Raw genomic sequence first — 20,339 nt, forward strand, 5'->3', positions numbered from 1 at the left:
GGCATTACGGATCTCTTTGAGAAAGGTATGGCTCCTCTCCCAATAAAACATCCAGATAAATATTTATACAAACTTTGCATTAAATGTCTGGGGGCTCACAGACCCTCTGAAGTTAAGAAACCCCCTTCATGTTAGGCACTCACAGACCTCACTCACCTAAGAAATTTTCCTTTTAATTCAAGTTACTCAAATTTCAATGCACCAAGAAGACCTGGCACCAATTTTTTCCCCCATTTTTATAGAACTCTTATACCCAAATTAGAAGATGTCAGAGGAGAGAGGGGAAATGACAGCAATGACAGAGATTTCATTTCACTTCACTGCCTGCAAGGAAAGCGTGGTGACTAGACACACATCACTCAGGAGGAGCAACACGTTACCACAAGACCCTGCACAGCAGAAGTGGCAATTCCACCTCCTAAAACACCCATGCTGAGAAACTCAGCAGGAGCAACTAATTATAAAATGTCTCTTTAAAATTCAAATTCGGAAATAAAAATGAGTTCTTAAAATAAACACCAATGGAGTAACACGCACACACACATTGTAAATAATATTAATGATACATACATAGCTGCTGAACTTAATTCCCTTTTAAGTAAGACCAATCTGTTAAATGCTTTGCTAAACAGGATTTAATTTTTATATCTTTTCCACTCAGCACACGACAATGACAGCAAGATGTCACAAAAATCTAAATTTTAAGACTGAACATAAAATAGCTGGGGCTTCCCAGATGGCTCAGTGGTGAAGAATCTGCCTGCCAGTGCAGGAGACATAGGAGATGCAGGTTCAATCCCTGGGTAGGGAAGATCCTCCGGAGAAGGAAATGGCAACCTGATACAGTATTCTAGCCTGGAGAATCCCATGAACAGAAGAGCCTGGCGGGATACTGTCCATGGGGTCGCAAAGAGTCGGACATGACTGAGCAGTATGTATACATAAGTGTTACCTGGTAAGGGGAGGTGCGGGTGGAGGTTAAAGACACGTAGCAATGGTGGTTCTTAGGTCTGCCCTCAGCCACGCCCTATTGATGCAGGGAGGAAGGCAATTCAATTCTGACTTCATGTTGAAAACTGTTTCTTCAACTTGCTTTTGGCTGCTTTTATTATTATAATCATACTTAATGCCTTGCCTGGAGGATCCTGCCCCTCTGCTTGAATGTAAACTAAAGTTTTAGCCTTTCTTCAGCTCAGAGACAGCTTGTCCCTACCCACCTGTGAATAGAAGAGATTAACACACCCTTTTCAAAGGCAGGCCATTCTCTTGGAGATGTTTTGCAAGACTGAAGACTCTTTTACTTTACCTCCCCACTGCCTCTCCCTCTCTATTCTGCTTCCAACTTTAATTCGTCTTTGCTTCTTTCCCTCTGATCTATAAAAGAACCTGACATCCAGACCGCAATAAGATGGTTATTTTAAGCGCTAGCCTGCCATCTTCTCCGTCAGCTGCTCTCTGATTAAAGTCTCTTCTTTGCTTCAACACCTCCTCTCTATTGGCCTGTTGTGCGGCGAGCGGAGCGAGCTTGGACTCAGTAACACCATTACTATTACACTATAAAACGGTTAAAATCAAACTGTCTGTAGAGGTAATAACCCACTCTGAACAGGTAAATTTATGAATTTGGAATTGCCAAAGCAACCAGACTCCAATCAAGGTAACCAGGTATGATCTCAATAACATTTAGTGAAAGAAAAACCCGTACATAAACTGGAGCCTTTCAGAATCACTGGTTCAATGACAGAGACAGACTGTAAGGTACAGTGGGGACCCCCTACCAAAGAATGAGGTCATCAGTCAAGTTGATAGGGGTTATATAAAGCTTCTCAAGATATACACTTTCAATGGCGGTGACTTGCTGAACTTATTTAAGGCCTTCCACGATCACAGCTCCGCCTGCAATGCAGGAGATCCCGGTTCGATTCCTGGGTTGGGAAGATCCGCTGGAGAAGGGATAGGCTACCCATTCCAGTATTCTGGGCATTTCTTGTGGCTTAGCTGGTAAAGAATCCGCCTGCAATGCGGGAGACCTGGATTCAATCCTTGGGTTGGGAAGATCCCGTGGAGAAGGAAAAGGCTACCCACTCCAGTATTCTGGCCTGGAAAATTCCATGGACTGTATAGTCTGTGGGGTCATAAAGAGCCGGACACAAATGAGCGACTTTCACTTTCACGATCACCACTTAATCCACTTTATCCGAGCCCCTTTCCGCCGTCCTCCAAAACTTCACTCTCATCTCCTCCCAAGAACAGAACATCCTCCCCATTCTTTCCATATATTCAAACACTACCGAGCCTGCAAGCCACAGAACGAACGAGCGTCCCTCCCAGAAGCCTCTGCGCGCACCCTCACCAAGGCACAGAATGAACAAGCGTCCCTCCCAGAAGCCTCTGCGCACACCCTCACCAAGGCACAGAACGAACGAACGTCCCTCCCAGAAGCCTCTGCGCGCGCCCTCACTAAGGCACAGAACGAACAAGCGTCCCTCCCAGAAGCCTCTGCGCGCACCCTCACCAAGGCACAGAATGAACAAGCATCCCTCCCAGAAGCTTCTGCGCGCGCCCTCACCAAGGCACAGAATGAAGGACCGTCCCTCCCAGAAGCCTCTGCGTACGCCCTCACCAAGGCGCAGAACGAACGAACGTCCCTCCCAGAAGCCTCTGCGCGCGCCCTCACCAAGGCACAGAACGAACAAGCGTCGCTCCCAGAAGCCTCTGCGCGAGCCCTCACCAAGGCACAGAACGAACGAGCGTCGCTCCCAGAAGCCTCTGCGCGCACCGTCACGCCCTGCTGCGCTCTCCCTCTACTGTACACAGTAGAAGGACCACACACCCTGACCTCCCAGGCTGCTCCTGCCCTCAACAGTCTGCCCCCTGATAAGAGCCTATGTCTGTCTCCATGCAGGATCATTAGCGTGGAGTTAGTCACTGGCTCCTGAGATGCACACCAACTATCTGGCACTCAATCACACATCTTCTATTTAATGGCTCCAAGTATGAATGTATCTTGCCTGTAAAGTTCATTAGCTTTTCATAATCAGCAATTAGCAGTGTCGAGTACATAGCAAATGCTCAGTAACTATTTGTAGAAATTAACCAAATGTATTAAACAAGAAAAATTCATTTCCTGATCCTCCTCTTCTCCCCCACTATATCTAGATACAAGACCCAAGCCTATACAAACCTCAGCTCCCAAAGAATTCTGGGGAACTTCCCACCACAACAAAGTCTCTAATCTTTTTTTTTTTCTTTAACCAGAAAATGAAAACAGGGTCTCAATCTCAATTCTATTCATTTTGACAGGACTAACTCCGAGTTCACCACACAGCTGTTGCAGGGACAGCTGAGGGGCCATACTTAACATGTTTAACAATCCATCATTGGAAGGGGTAGCTCTCTAAACTGCTTTTCCCGGTAGAGCTGGGCTATGCGCTGAGTGGTCCCTACTCCCTTTTTAACCAATGGAAACATTTTTTCAGTTTGCAACGTTCCTGATGCACTGAAATAAAAGTTTAAGAGTTGACCCTGGCCTCAAGGACACCACTGTCTTATCAGTGAACCAAGGCTGACGGCACACTGCAATATATGAAGAACATAAGGAAAAGAAATGTTTGGGGGAGGCACAGACAAGGCAGCCATGGAAAAGGGTACCGGGTCTTGCTCACTGTTACTCTGCATCTTGCCAAGAAACCTTCTCTAATTCTACAATGTTGAAAGCAAATAGAAATTTTAATTTATGTTTCAGTGTTTTATGTATTCTTTACTTCTGTCATCTTCCTCGCATTTTAATTTCCCTCTGCTGAAATGTAGGAAGTGGGTTGTTGAAAATTACACTGCAAGGAAAGGAGGCAAGCTGGGTGCTCTGATTACAGTGGGTAAAAAATGTAGACGTTTCAGTACCCTGCTCTTCTGGAGTCTGCTTTCCTCCAACTTCATTGCCCTAATGCTGCCAAGCGAAAGGAGCAGTTACTAAGCAATCCAGTGCCTCAGGCCACACCTGCTTTCCCTGCCAGAAGAAAACTACAAGGAGCTGTTGTGCTGATCGACATCCCTAAAGAAAGAATGAGCAGGAAATCCTATCAACCAACAGCTTCATTTTTTTAAGCAGAAAAACTATGCCTTCAAAATGATGTTGCCATAGAAGCCCAATATGTAAAACAGGTAAAAGGGGGGGTGCTGGACTTCCCTGTGGCCTGGTGATTAAGAATCCACCAGCCAGTGCAGGGGACATGGGTTCTATCCCTGGCTGAGGAAGATTTCATATGCTATGGGGCAACTAAGCCAGTGTGCCACAATTACTAAAGTCCACACTCTGAAGCCCATGCTCCACAACGAGAAGCTACCGCAATGAGAAGCCAAAGCACCGCAACTAGAGGGTAGCCTCCTTCACTGCCACCAGAGAAAGCCTTCGCACAGCAACGAAGACCCAGCGCAGCCAAAAATAAACAAACATTTTTTAAAAAGAGGGGGTGCCTTTGGTTAACTGGAGTAGGGCAGGGATTCATACCACCATCACCCCATTTCCCAATGCTAAGGGAAACACAAAGACCATGGCTTAAAGATTTTTTAAACAGTGAAGCCAGAAGAGTCAGTTACTCAATATCATATTACTGATTAATGACAAAGTCAGAATCACAGTCCACTTTCATCTGAAGTCAGTAGGCTAGCAATTGGGGTACAGGGACATCACACTCTGATTCTTTGTGATGCTATAGGATGGGGTGGGAAGACATGGGCTCTGAAGTTACGCTCAAATGGACATGCCAGTTCCATGACTTAAGTGTTACCTGAGGTTAAATTATTTAAACCTCACTGAGCCTCACCTGTGAAATAAAGGGGGTTGGAGAACTAGCATCAGAGGACTCTTCTGAGGGTTAAAGAAAAACCAATATAAAAATTTCCTGGCAGAGTATCTTTTACATAATGGGTGTGTGTTCCCAGGTGGCTCAGTGGTAAAGAATCCACCTGCCAATGTAGGAGATGCAGATTCGATCCCTAGGTCAGTAAGATCCCCTGGAGAAGGAAATGGCAACCCACTCCAGTATTCTTGCCTGGGAAATCTCATGGAAAGAGGAGCATGGCTACAGTCCATGGGATCACAAAGAGTCAGACACAAATGAGTGACTGAGCACACACACAACATACACACGTAAAACACAGAACTCAAGATTGAACCAAAAAATTAAGGAAAATATCCCATTCACTTTGTCAGTCATAATTTAACACAGGACAAAACGAGGCAACAACTAAAAAGTTATCAGAAACAGCCAATTTAGGATCTTCCATATTAGTCTTTCAATTACGACAACAGTACTGAGGTCTTCAAAAGTTTTTGCAAAATTTATATATGAGAAAAAAAAAAGACCAGACTAGCTTTCATATATTATTTAATGCATCTTATATTCAAGCATTATTATTATCAGAGCGTGTCCATCTGAGAATATAGCTGGTTAATATTTCTATTTCAAAAACATGAATGTTTTTACCATGAAAATTCCAAATCTTTAATTTCATAACATCATAATGAGATTAAAATACCACAGATTTAAGGTATATTTGTACACCATTGGAATTTTTATAAACTTTCAGATTAGATTAAGCAGAAAGAACAAAGGCATACTAATTGACCTCCAGAACAAATCTGAAAGAAATCTGTAGCAGGAAAAGCAAACAGCACTTGACAATTTGAGAACTGCTACTAAAATGTGTTACACACTCTATCCAGCAGAGGGAGGTGTTTAACTATTAACAGAACTCAGACCTATAGCTTCATACTTGAACTTCTTTCCAAGCTTTCAGGAAAATTTTATATATATATATATATATATAAACTAATTGAAGAAAAACCTAGAAATCTGCCATGAGGTATCTATAATTAGGTTAAAATGATATCAAAATATGGTCCACCTTTCAAGATCTTCAAGGACTTCCCTGGTGGCTCAGCTGGTAAAGAATCCGCCTGCAACATGGGAGACCTGAGTTCAATCCCTGGGTTGGGAAGATCCCCTGGAGAAGGGAAAGGCTACCCACTCCCGTATTCTGGCCTGGAGAATTCCATGGACTGTATAGTCTATGGGGTCACAAAGAGTTGGACACGACTGAGCGACTTTCAGTATCACTTGTGCCAGAGAACCTGTTGCACCCTTGGGTGCAGGACTGCCCGAGAAGGAACAAAGGGGCACCAGGTCCAGCTCCACCTGGCCAGGCCTGCTGCTGTCCTGAGCAGCCTCCCAGCCTCACTTATGCCTAATGGTGAAGTTCAAAGAAGGGGGTGAACAGTGGCAGCCGGGTGCCTAATTTCATCACATTCTGTGTGTGTGTGTTAGTCACCTCAGTCGTGTCCAACTCTGTGTGACCCTATGGACTGTAACCCACCCAGCTCCTCTGTCCATGGGATTCTCCAGGCAAGAATACTGGAGTGGGTTGCCATTCCCTTCTCCAGGGGATCGTCCTGACTGAGGGACTGAACCCAGGTCTTCTGCATTGCTGGCAGATTCTTTACCGTTTGAGCTACCTGGGAAGCCCTCACATTTTTTAAACCGTTATCTTGTTGCTCAAGGCATGCTAGTCCTTGAATTAAATACCTCCCCCCGTCGTGCCCATAAAAAATTCTCCCTTAGCAGTAAGTACATACTCAATTTTAGTTTGAGAGACCCAGTTACTGTCCTGTCACAGTGACAAAAGTCCAAAGTGAGTGCCAAGCGGGAAGGGACACAGGGCAAGCAAACCCCACACGTAGAGGTCAGCAGCTGTCTACCCCTAGTGATTTCAACAGTCATTATGATCATTTCAGATCATGCTGTTGACCTAAACAACTTTATACAAACACACACACCCATATCTGATACACGCAGACAGAGATATCGAAACGCACACACATCTATGTCTCTATTTTACTGCATTCGGTCACCTCCCAACTGCTGGACGCTTCAGCTCTCAGCATCTCACAGGCCCCTCGCTTCTTCACACACTTCCACGAGTCCCCTGTCCTCCCCCCAGGCCAAAATCAGTCTCCCTTTTCTTCAAAGACCTTCTCAAGCATTTCCTCCCGCTGGTTTTCCCCCAAAAGACTGACCGCCCTCGGCCATCTGATGCCGCTTCAGGAACACTGCAAAGAATGGACTTTCCCAAACTGAAGCCCCTCCTGTCAGAGTGGAGCCCTTGTGACTGGCTGAGCGAAGCCCCTGCATCCAGTACGAGAAGACGAGCGACACCAGGGAAGTCTGGGAGGCGCGGGTGGGCTCCTTGGCCACCTCTTCTTCCTGTCCTTGCAGCTCAGGGCAGCTCCACAAATATTCCAACAGCTGACGGGAATAGAAGCAGGGGAACCTCTGGGGTGACCTCCCACCCCCAACCCCTCATTGAGCCACAGCACAAAGGATGTCACATGTAGCCCAAAGCCTCTCAGCAATCATCCACTCTGGCCTCACCCTTGAAAAGCTCATGAAGTTGCGCCAGCTCCCAGAAAGCGGCAGGGAACAGATGCCAGAGAAGCAAGGTCAACTATCTTCTTTCACTATATTGATAAACAGATCACAGAATCCAGATCTTAATTCCCAGCCAAGGGACTCCTCCTACTGTTCACACGTTCTCCCATACCCCATCCAACACCCTAAACTCTTGTCACAGATGCAAAACCCCTGCATTAAGTGACACTGTGCAAACTGTCTTAAACTGTTCTCTGGACCCTCCCACCCACAGCCCACGTGAACTCTCGGCTGAGTGACAAAGCCTAAGCCCCCTGTGCTAGAGCAGGGACACTTCCCTTGGGCCTCACTGGGGTCCTGAACCAACGGACCTCCCCTGACCTGGCTGCATCACTACTGGAGACCGCCTGACTGTTACCGGGGATGCATTCAGCAGGCACTGTCAGCGTTTCCGTTTCCCCAGCAGGCTGCTTCTGCAGCACTTAAGACAGTTTTAGCCACTTATTTAATCCACTTGGAAAAACAAAAAACAAGCGGGAAAAGGTATGTCTATCAATCAAATTCAAATAAAATCACTGTCTTATTCTGTCTACTACCTTTCCCTATGGTCTTTTTTTAAAGAATAATTTTTCTTATTTATTTATGGCTGCTCTGGGTTGTCACTGCTGCAAGCAAGGGCTACTGTCTAGCTGTGGTGCACAGCCTTCTTACTGCAGTGGCTTCTCCCGTTGCAGAGCTCGGGCTCTAGGGGGCATGGGCTTCAGTAGTTGCAGCATGTAAGTTCAGTAGTTGTGGCGCACGGGATTAGCAGCTCTGCAGCATGTGGGATCTTCCCAGACCAGAGATGGGATCCATGTCTCCTGCATTGGCAGGTAGAGTCTCAACCACTGGACCACCAGGGAAGTCCCCCTATGGTCTTTTGAGTTTGGGACATGTTTCGATGATAGATGAACGGTCAATATAAAGAAACTTCAAGAGTATTCTTGAAGTGATAAAAATGTGCCATTTCTTTCTGAAGACTTTTAAAAGTACTTTTCAAAAGTCAACATAAACTTGCATCTTACACCCCTGATACAATAAGCAACAGTTTCTGCTGCCCCTTCCAATTTCCAGATCAATCATCTGGATTTATCTCTCTAAAACAGTACTTGGCATTTTGTCTCTGCATACCAAAATGAAATGCAAACTCTTCACTCTCCATGATTCTGCCCCTCTCTAAATGGTTATTTTTCTAAATCTATCTCTCACTGATAAGCTTTGCAAACCAACCCGGCCAGTTTCCTCTCTGTTCCACAAACAATCTGTATTTTGTGCCACCACACCCTTGCTCACATCATTCCCCCAGTCTGAAATGCCCTCCCCCAAACCTCGATTAATCAGAATACTAATCATTCTCGGAGAACAGTGCAGCTTCCACCTATTCCATGAAGCCTTCACCAGCACAGCTGAAGTGATCACTGCTTCACTCTGAACAAAGAATTAGCCCCCAGGGGGCAAGGACTCTCTTCTATTTCTCTGCACCCTGACAGTGCCCAGCACAGGTGACTAGCACAAAAGGAGTGTTCATTACATAGATGTGTTTAATAAATGCATGCATACTAATACCCCTGCAAAATAACATCACATCACACTAGAAACTAACAATATCAACCATTTTTACCAAGGCAAATAAGGAACAGAAGGTTTAAAATGTCATTTTGATATACCTGTGACAAACTGGGAAAACTACTCAAAACCTATGAGTAAGGAAGACCCAAACTCACCCACCAATAAGCCAAAGGACTATGTAGAGGTCTGATATTATCTCTGTATAGTGAGGTAAAAAATGTTCTATCAAAGTTAAAAAGAAAAAAATGCTTAGTCAGCACAAAATCAAAAAGTTAAGGCTATGCCAAAAAGGAGTTCTAAACAGTCTTGGGGTGATCACAATCAGTATTTCCCATCTGAGAAATAATAAGTATCCCAAACCTCAAACCTAGAATAGCAGGTATTTATGCTACATAATAAAAACAGAATAATTTTTTTAAAATAATTTAGCTGTTTTAGACTTCTTTCGAGTCCCCAACTACTGAAATATCTAACAAATATTCATTATTAAGGTAAAAGGAATTATTAATATACACTGCATTCTTGCTATCTCCAGATATTATGGAGCCCATTATATAATCTTATCTAACATATAACTCTAAATGAATAGCTATCATTTGACTTCTTCAACTGAACAATGGCTACAATAGGTCAGATTCCCTCTCTACCCAAAACAGAAATCAGTATCAGACAGTGATGGAGCTGAGGAGAGTAAGGACTGTACTTTCTCTAAACATCAGCTTCAAAGGTCAGGAATAGGATGATGATCACAATAAATAATAATGGCAGCAAACACTCGTAAAGTATTTATTACATGCCAAGTATGGTTCTGAGATTTTTACATGCATCAATCTACTTAATCCTCAGAAGGATTCTGAGATATGTATCGCTATAATCCCACTTGACAGTTGAGAAAACTGAGGCAAAAAGAGCTTAGACAACTCACTCGGGGCCATGCATCTCATAAGTTACAGGCTAGGTTCACACTGAAGAAGGCGCGCTAAAGAGCCTGGGGTCTTAACTGCACGCAGTACCCCTTCGCTGCCTCGCTCCCAGGACTAACACCTCCCCATCGACGACTGAGTGAGCCCCTCTCCGTCTGCACCGCTGCCTTCCTGCCTCTGTGAGACCTGTTTGCTTTCATTATTCATCAAATAATTCTACATCTTTCGAAGCGTAGAATTCAGAAATACAGGATGTGATTCTAGTAGCCTGTGGTAGGTGATTTCAAGTCACTTCTTGCTTTGAGGAATTCTCAGCTTCTGAGATTTGAAATTTTCATATCTCTCCCTCTCTATTACCTGAAAGAGGAAGGCGGGGGAACACTTACTAGTATCTGGAGTTTTCTCTTCAGATCTGCCAAATAAAAATTCATATTTGGCCTTGGCAACACTCTGGGAATGTGCTGATGCATTGTTAACCCAAACAAATGTCTCTGCCTGCAAAATTAGAGCAAAACAAAGACATCATTAAAAATACGTCATAAAAAATACATCGCAAAGCAAATCAACCAACAAGAGAATGGTTATGACAGATCCACTGGAGAGAATACTATATGGCCATTAAAAATGAAACATGAAAAGCATAACAGGACATAAATCAGAATACAAGCAAGGTTACCAGCACATAAAAAGAGAAGCATAGAAACATCTATAGGGGAACAAGAGAAACTTCAAAAGTCTGGGCTTGATTGGGAGGGCACAAGTATGGTAGAATTTTTTTTTAATTAAGTATATGTTATTAATAACTTTTTTGCAATAAGAAAACTATTTTATTTTTAGGCACATCATTTTCCAAATGATTATCATCACCCACAGCCCATAACAGGAATGCCCATAGCAGGAATATTTCTGTGAATGGGTTCTGCTAAAGTATGTCAACAAAAAATAGTCTTTCCCCAAAAGCAACCACATTTGGGTCTTTTTTGCCTAAATTTAGGCAAACAGGAGTACCAAGCATCCCACTTATGCTTGTTATCCTAAATTTAAGCATCTGTCCCAGTGCTCTCTGGAATCCTAAATGTTCCTTATTTGAAAGAAAAACTACAAGGTGACTGAAAGTGGTTCACATCATGATTCTCAATTCCCATCACTCTCTTCCTGGCTGCATTAAGCAGCTGCCAAAACTCAGGAGTGCCTCCTTTCTCTGGTCTAGAATTAATGAAAAATAAGTAATAAGGTAGCAATTTCAAAATACAAAGAAATGAGACTGAGGCCGATCAGGGAGTCATCTTTCTGCCTCTTCATGCTGAACTCAAAAATTAACCAGGATACAGATATTATCACACTTGACCTCTGTCTTCTAATTCTGAGACATCTTCCTTCTCATGTCCGAGCAACAACTGACCACTCACTTTAGGAGAGAGGAGCATAAAGAGTTTTATCAGAAACCAGGCAGCTACTTCAAAGAGGGGAGTTTCATGATGTCCGTTTTATCCTTTGGAGCAGAAATGGCTGACAGCAGTGAGGAGGCCTATGGCTAGGTTATGAATACCTCCTCACCCTCTGCAGGAAGATCCCCTGGAGGAGGAAATGGCAACCCACTCCAGTATTCTTGCCCGGAGAATCCCGTGGACAAAGGAGCCTGGCGAGCTACAGTCCATGGGGTCAAAAAGAGTCAAACACAACCGAGCGACTTAGCGCGCACCTTCACCCTCTGCAGACAGCTTCAGTGGGCAACCTTCTTTGTCCTGGAATACCAACATCAAAGACCTTCTCGAACAGTTTCAAGATAGCAGTTTCTTAAAATAGCTCTATAATCACTTAATGTTCACAACATGTAAAACTATTCTTTCTGGAAAAGGTGCACGCCCCTCTTGGAGCTGCGTGTTTTATAACCACAGGCTGTTAATTCTCCTTTTCCCAGTGGACAGGCAATATGAACTTCTGGATGTGTTCAGGGAGCCTCAGACTCATAAAGGAGGAACCTGGTGGCCTCATTTACGCGGGGGTGGTTAGAAAAGGCTCTCTGAGGAACCAATACCTGCAGATACGAGAAGGATGAGAGCCGGGAAAGGACAGAAACATACATGTAGGTAGAGGGAGGGTCACACACAATGGCCTCTAAGTATGACAGCACCAGGTTACCCCAACAACTGAGGGAGGCCACCGCAGTCACAGAACAGCAGGTGTGGAGCACAGAGCACGTGGAGAGATGGACCAGGAACAGCACAGGAGGACCGAGCACTGCAGAGGAGGCAGCGACCAAAACCACAGGATGCGCAGGCCAAGGAGAGGCCTGAAAGGAGGTCACTGGAAGGTTTTAGACCCATGGTGGTTCATTAATGTTTTCAAAAGATCATTCACTTATACTTTCAAAAAATTATATGGTTGTTATAAGGGAAATTTTTCCATCACTTTGCCAACAAAGGTTCGTATAGTCAAAGCTATGGCTTTTCCAGTAGTCATGTACGGATAGGAAAGTTGGACCATAAAGAAGGCTGAGCGCTGAAGAATTGATGCTTTTGAACTGTGGTGCTAGAGAACACTCGGGAGAGTCCCTTGACTGCAGGGAGGTCAAACCAGGCAACCTGAAAGAAATCAACTCTGAATATTCGTTGGAAGGACTGATGCTGAAGCTGAAGCTCCAATACTTTGGCACCTGATAGGAAGAATCAACTCATTGGAAAAGACCCTGATGCTGGGAAATATTGAGGGCAGGAGGAGAAGGGGATGACAGAGGATGAGACGGTTGGAGTAGATCACCTACTCAGTGGACATGAGTTTGAGCAAACTCTGGGAGATAGTGAAGGACAGGGAAGCCTGGCGTGCTGCAGTCCATGTGGTCACAAAGAGCCGGACACGACTGAAGGACTGAACAACAAATAAGGCAAATAGATTGGAGTAAGTCAAGAGGAATCATAGACACCAGTTGGAAGTATAAACTAGAATTTATGAGCGCTTCAAGCCAGATGATGGCAATGGAAACAGAAGTAGATAAATGTGAAACATATTTTGTAGGAAGAACCTATGTAAACTTTCTGATAAATTGGGTTTAAGGAATAAGGGAAAGGAAGAAGCCAAGCACAGCTGTAAGGCTAACATTTACTAACCACTTACTCCAGGCCAGGCTGTTCCAATGCAGAACATGAGGTGTCTTGTGTAACGCTCAGGTCGGTCCTGTGGGGTGGGCACACTGCCGTCCCAGCCTCACAGCCACAGAAAGGGAGGCCACGAGTGGGTGAGTCATGTGTCCAAGGCAACACAGCTAGTGAACTGTGGATCCCAGATTCAGGTCCTGAATCTAGAATCCCTGGCCCAGGGAATGATACCTAGGAATCTGGCTTGAGCAGCTGGGTGGTGTTAGAATGGGGGAGACTAGAGAAAAAACATTATCAATAGCCTGAATTTGGGCCTAGGCAACCTCAGGGAAACAACAGAGAAGAAGATTTTAAAAACTCTATTACTTAGGAAAAGATTCTGTGAAACAATGGATTATGTGGGGAGTTCCCTGGGGGGCCAGTGGCTAGGACCCTGTGCTTTCACTGCCGAGGGCCCAGGTTTAATTCCTGGTCAGGGAACTAAGATCCCACAAGCTGTGCATTGCAGCCAAAAATAAAAGAAAAATGGACATATGTATAAATGAATCACTTTGCTATACACCTGAAACTCACACAACATTACAAATCAACCATATTCTGATATAAAATTAAAATTATATTTAAAAAAATTTCAATTAAATCAAATCTTAAAATGCTGACTTCTACATCAGGGAAATGTACATCAAAACCACAACAAGGTATCACCTCACACCTGTCAGAATGGCCTTCATCACCAAAAAGAATACAAATAATAAATGTTGGTAAGGATGTGGAGAAAAGGGAAACCACCTACCCTGATGAGGAAAAAAAATAAAACAGAACTCCATTACTGTGGTGCTGGAAAATAGGAAGAGATGCCACTGACGAAGCACCAGCTTTAAGAAATTCCAGGAAGGTAAGTTTCTGACACATTCTCAACGAAAAGCCTGCGAACTATTCTCCAAAGAGAGGTTCCTCTTGTGCAACACGCTTAGCCTCAGTTCCAGTGTTTTTCATTCTTTACTGTATATAAGAACTGCCTGGGAATCTTAAAATAGAGATCACGCAGGTCTGGGATGGGGCCTCAGACTGCATTCCTAGAAAGTTCCCAGAGAATGCTGATACTGGTCCACAGGGCACACTTGTGCTAAGGCCTGGAGGTGAAGTGGTGTTCAAAGCACGCTCAGACTCTCACCGAAGAGAAACACCTGTTAAAAGGATGCTCCAACCAGGGCGCCCCTCTAACTAAGCACAACATACTCTGACAATTGTGGGGAACCCCAGAACCCAACATTCCCCTGACCTGCCCATTGAAACAAAACGTACTTGGCTTACATGAGCTATTCTTAGAGCTCGGTGCCCCACTGACATATCCTGCTCCCACGTCAAGGGTTACAAATCTTCACCCGCCTACCTCCACAACAATTTCTGCAGGTCAAAGAAGTTTACGTACTCAGCACTACTTTTTCTTCTGTTTTACTAACTGAATGATATACATTCCTTATCACAGCCATTTTAGAAACATAAATGTCATTAAGCAGGATAGGAAATGAAATAACATTAAGCAAACAGACTGTCAGCTGTCCAGGCTTGAATCCCAAGTGAGACTTCACTCAATCACATTAACATTCAGTCTTAGACTTCCGCTCCCCTATTCATAAAAAGAGTTATTCAAATTCATCTCTAAGGCCCCTTCTAATTCTGAAGCACAATAATTCTTCACATTTCTGAGCCACGTTCACAGGTATTTCATTAAGAGGAATAACACAAATCTTTGTCTTGTGATCCAGTTACAATGATGTGGTCACCAAAACATGTCCCACCTACATTTAAAGTTAGCAGTCCACCTTTAATTGGACAGGACAAAACAAAAATCTCAACCTTACGTTTTACGCAGTTTTTCAAATCTACAAACAATTTTTACCTAATATCACCCAAGTCTCAAGATGTTACTGATGATAATCACCAATTTCCGATCCAAGAGAAACACTGATGTGCTTATTCACTCAGTCATGTCCGCCTCTTTTCGACCCCACGGACTGTAGCCAGCCAGGCTCCTCTGTCCGGGCTAGAATCCTGGGGTGGGTTTCCATCTCCTCCAGGGGATCTTCCCGAGCCAAGGACCAAACTTGCACGCTGGCAGGAAGATTCTTTACCACTGAGCCACCTGGGAAGGGAATTCGCTCAGTCGTGTCCAACTCTTTGCGACCCCATGGACTGTAGCCCACCAGACTTCTCCGTCCATGGGATTTTCCAGGCAAGAATACTGGAGTGGGTTGCCATTTCCTTCTCCAGGAGATCTTCCCTACCCAGGGATTGAACCTAGGTCTCCTGCATTGTAGGCAGACGCTTTACTGTCTGAGCCACCAGGGAAGTCCATGTTTATTTCTATATCTAATAAAAAGCCATGAGTTCACACTGACATGTTTACCATAAGTATATCTCTGATGCTTTCACTTACAAATGAGTTACTAATGAAATAATCAAAGACTTAATGAGTAATTGTTGTTCCACCTATACTGTCCTCTGTTAAACTGAAGTTCACTCAAACATATTTTGCTCTTCCACTATAATTAAGAGAGTTGTATAGCTGCAAGACAAACAAGCAAAATCATCCATTCCTTCAGCCTGCCAGGCTATACAGCGAGAGGTTCAAATCCTGTCACGTGCAGCATTTTTCCCTTTAAAAATATATTTGACATATGCCTACACAAAAGCAAGTGGAAAAAACGCCAGTGTTTCAGAGGAAGTAATTGCCCAAGTAATTTGCAATTCCCTACAACCAGCTCCTCCTCCCTTGATAAGCTAACAGGATAGATATTCCAAAAGCCAGGAAAGGTAATCAAAGAAAAGTGGGACTGGCAGACCCTCAAGAGCAGAAAGAGGCCAGAAACAGCCAAGAAACAACTGGGACAACAGAACCTTCTAAAGGTTAAACTGCAAGGAGATCCAACCCGTCCATCCTAAAGGAAATCCGTCCTGAATGTTCACTGGAAGGACTGATGTTGAAGCTGAAACTCCAATACTCCAATACTGATGCGAAGAGCTGACTCAATGGAAAAGACTGCTGCTGGGAAAGACTGAAGGTGGGAGGAGAAGGGGATGACAGAGGATGAGATGGTTTGATAGCATCACTGACTCGATGGGCATGAGTTTGAGTAGACTCCGGGAGCTGGTGATGGACAGGGAGGCCTGGCGTGCTGTGGTTCATGGGGTCACAAAGAGTCAGACACGACTGAGCGACTGAACTGAAAGGTTAGAAAGAGCATCCAAACCAGAAGCCAAAACAGGCATGGACCACCAGGCTAAGAAAAAGACTGAGGAGGTGCAGGGAGCAGGACTCACTTCATCACCAGGCAGACTTGCTGTCAGCCTGCTTTAACTGTGTGAGCGCAGAGGGAAGAGCTGAATCCATGGCCTGTTTAAAAGCCCCTGGAGGCCCATTCTCATTTTCCCACCACCTGCTACCCACCTACTCAGCTGTCTTCCTGAAAACACACTCCCCTGGGAAGGGCAGGGACGGGGGGAGAGGAGGCTCCATCACAGAGACGCAGAGTCCCCACCCCGCCTGCAACTAAAACTAAAGCAGAGGGAAGGGTATGCAAGCAAGGCGTTGGCCAACACAAAGGACTCTTCCCTTGATAATTTGCCTCTTGGGCCCCATCTTACAGTTGTCTTCTATCCAAACGGAAAGACGACATGCCCCTTCTAGGAACTGAGCCTGTCCTGGCTTATCCACAATATATTATGATTTATTACAAATGGGAACAGTGCCTTTTTTTTTTTTTTATGTGATGTAGAAAGTCAGGGGCTAAGAAACTAGGATGATAAACCTTCATTTGTAACACAGCCTCCATAAAACTAAAATAAGACACAGGGATCAAGTTTTCTTGACTGCTTCTTCACGAAGGCACCACGTAACTAAGGTGTTGGAGAACTTCAAAGAAAGAATTTAAAAGAAAACCAGCAATCAAACAGTACATGTTCACAGCACACCCTCTGCCTTTCCCACCAGTTTATAATCGGTAATGACAGAGGGTGAGACCCTCGATGGCAGGTGTGCAGACCCCGGGGTCTAAGTCTGCCTTCTGCCTTCTCATTCCTCTGCTGACTCCTACCCGCCCTTCTCAGGCTCCAGGTCTACGTGCTCCTGATAATCTTTAAAGCTAATAAACAAAACAGACAACACAAAGGTCCAGGTTTTAAAAAGAAAAACACACGGTAAGCCTCAGAACACACGTTCTTACTTGCTACAGGTCTCACCTTCCACACGCTGACAGCAAGTCGGGATTCAGGCTGGGTGACAAGAGGGAAAGCTGGAAAGCCACAGAGAACTTTCAAAGTCAGCCCAGCCCAATCGGGACCCCGGGGAGGAAATCAAGCAGACTCTGAATGACAGCCCTCACAGACGCTCCTCTGTGGGCTCAGGAACACACAGCGGAGGAAGGCTCGGTACTGAGACAATCACAGCAGGTAGCAAAGCAGTCAGAGACTACAGGCTCACAGCGAGCGTTCATAAATATTTTTGCTGAGTCCTTATAAACGCAGCAACCTCAAAAAAGCCCTGAAACCTTGGCAGAAATAACCACAAATTACGTAAATGAAAACTAAGTATCAGCCTCATCACCAAAACTAAGCTTCAGAAACACGGGGGTATCTTCAGATATTTCAAATTTTCCACTAATTTCTGAAATGAAATGAAATTCGCTCCAATTTTTAAAAAACATGTCATTTGGCACTTTGACAAGATGGAAAAATAGGTGCTAACTGTGAACTCAGGGTGGGGATCATGAAGAGTAAGTATCTTCTCACCTGGTTTGCTATAGCTTTATTTCCCTTAAGTAGAAAGTCACCCCTGGATGCTGGCTATGTATTTTAGGGGAACATGTAATATCTAGAACTGGGTCTTGCAATATAAAAGACTGTTCTTGATTAAGGTAAGAAAACCAGCCATAACTTTCTTCTCAAAAAAAGTATGTGAGCGATCAGATACATTAGTTTCTATATACAAAGCATAAGTCATTTACCCAATAAATACATTTATGTCTGTATGTATATAGAAAATTACTGCATGTATGGAGAAAAAAGTGTCTCTGGGCAAATACAAATATTCTGAAAGTCAAAAATCTGGCCTGTAATTTAAGCTTAACTAGCACATGAAATATTAGGAATAATAGCCTTTATTATAGACTAATGATATATTCACTGCATTAATTTCTACAAGAAAATATATGATCCACCAAAATCTTACCAAAGTAAGCCATCTCCAAGTATGGGCCCCTCTTAAAAGACACTGAATGATCATGAGTTTGACATCACAGAGAAAATTAGAAGAGTCATGTCATCCCTGTGGGCAGCACCTGGTTCTGCCTGCAGGACATAAACCCCGACCAGATGACACGAGCATCTCCTGCCTGGTGTTAACAGATGCCCACCGTGAAGAAACGCACACCCGCTGAGGTCCAAGGATCTACAAAGTGTGTCTCTGTCAGGCCGAGGTAAAGAAGAACATCAAAGAGAACACAGAATAAAGTCCTAAAAACAGACATTGAACAAAAATTCCAAGTCCAATTTCAGACAAATAATACTAGTTATTCAATCATCCTAAAGAAATTTTTCATTTTAAAATGATACAGAAAAGTGAAATACATTATGGACGTTCCTAATAGCCCTGTTAATTACCAGTAGAGCCATTTTTCAGTGTCCTGACAAGGAATTTGCCCAATTTTCCAGACTGCTCAGCATCCCAGATTCAGGCAAGTCTGATGGACAGTCAACAGGTAAAAGGCACAAACTGACAAGGTGATCTGGATTTTCATTTCAGAAGATCTCCACTCTTTAAACTTAAACATTGTCAGGATATCCACACTATCTGTAACACTAACTAAAATGTGCTCATCTTACGTTTTTTTAGTTAGTTTTTACAAAGATAAACTGTTCATCATAAGCGAACATGACTAAACTTCTCGGAAACAACTGCTTACGTAAACATGACAAAGTAAACAATTTCTTCCAGGACTTTAGAACTTTTAGGTCCCATTAGGTCAATTACCTCTTCAGGGACATGGAGCTGCATGCAGTATCCTGACAGAGTCCATCAGAGCGAGAGCTCGCTCACAGGAGCCAGGGGTCTGAGAACTGTCTAGTCTGATTCACACTCGAGAGAGAGAACACGGAGGAGAATAGACTCTAGAGCGGCATTTCTGCAGAACCAGGGGCGCCTGCAACACAGTCCCCGGGGTGCTTGTGGATACACCGCAGGCTGCTGAACTCCTCAGGCCTCTGGTCACACTCCTGAAGGGGTGCAGGAGAAGCTGACTTGGTACCTAACGCCCCCAGTGGATGCTCAGGTGTGTGGAAGTGTGAGAGCTACTGTTCTGGAGCTCAGTGGGGTATACAGGTGAACCCTCAAAAAGACCGAGGAACAGCAGGACAGCTGACAGCAAAGAACAGAGCCCATTCCTCTTAGGCCACCCCCACCAGCCCTACGACACACACCACAAGCACCGAATACCTGGGGAAATGCACTCGTAGGCTTCCTGGTTTGTTGTGGGCATTTTACAACCGATGTTAAAGCTGCTGGTTTAACAGTAGTTTTAAACTTGTGCAGTGGGTAAGAACAATAAAGTCACAATATTGTTTTCGGACCCAAGGGATGCAAGGAATACAGCATGGGGAAATTCTCCCACTACACGAAATAGGCCAAGTCATCCTCACAAACACTGGATGTTCAACAGACAGCGCGTGAGCTAAAGAATAATGAGTGAATGTAAATTACCTTTGTTCTTGTTCTTAGGTACAGAACACTGGAGAATAAATGATTCACCAAAGGTTTCTGCACTTCGTAGTTTTAAAGACATTCACCCTGCTCCCCACCCACCCACGTATCCCACAGTCTGAGCACCAGAGCTTCTGAAGATTAGAGGCTTGTTCTATTTTTACATCTATAATTGGAATATAAAATTAATGTGATAAGTGGTATTTATGCTGAGTTCGAATAACATTTAGTGCTTTATTATTATGAAGAGTTAGTTTTAAGAATGCTTGTTTGGGCTTGCCAGAAACCTAGGAACTGACTTGTTTCTGTGGAAAAATAAAAGTAGAGTTCCAAATAATTGCAAACTTTTGAAATTCATATATAAAAGTGAGAGATTACCTACATATTCTATCTAACGACACATTTACCTGAGGCTGATAGCTCACATCAATTTATGAACAAAGACTACTGATGTGACTGATTACAGATCCCTAATTTTGCTGAGATTAATCATTTTCTGTATAAGAACAAATTAATTAAAAACATAAGG

At 43.9% G+C, this 20,339-nt stretch overlaps 1 protein-coding gene across 9 annotated transcripts in view; it reads right to left on the reverse strand.

Annotated features, from left to right (window-relative positions):
• Window positions 1-20,339, reverse strand: part of PSD3 (pleckstrin and Sec7 domain containing 3) — a 540,565-nt gene that overhangs the window by 397,466 nt on the left and 122,760 nt on the right. For 7 of the 9 annotated variants that reach the window (XR_014062388.1, XM_081521119.1, XM_081521121.1 and 4 more), the window contains one exon: window positions 10,345-10,453. The exons of the other annotated variants lie outside the window; for them this stretch is intronic. Coding sequence is in view for 6 of the 7 variants with exons in the window: in XM_081521119.1 (XP_081377245.1) it covers window positions 10,345-10,453 (109 nt within the window). In the remaining variant the exon portion in view is untranslated. The remainder of the gene's footprint in view (window positions 1-10,344; window positions 10,454-20,339) is intronic. 9 annotated transcript variants of the gene reach the window in all.

This window comes from Giraffa tippelskirchi, chromosome 8, assembly GCF_054371585.1.
Source record: "Giraffa tippelskirchi isolate mGirTip1 chromosome 8, T2T-mGirTip1v1.2.pri, whole genome shotgun sequence".
In the NCBI taxonomy this organism is placed as follows: Eukaryota; Metazoa; Chordata; class Mammalia; order Artiodactyla; family Giraffidae; genus Giraffa; species Giraffa tippelskirchi.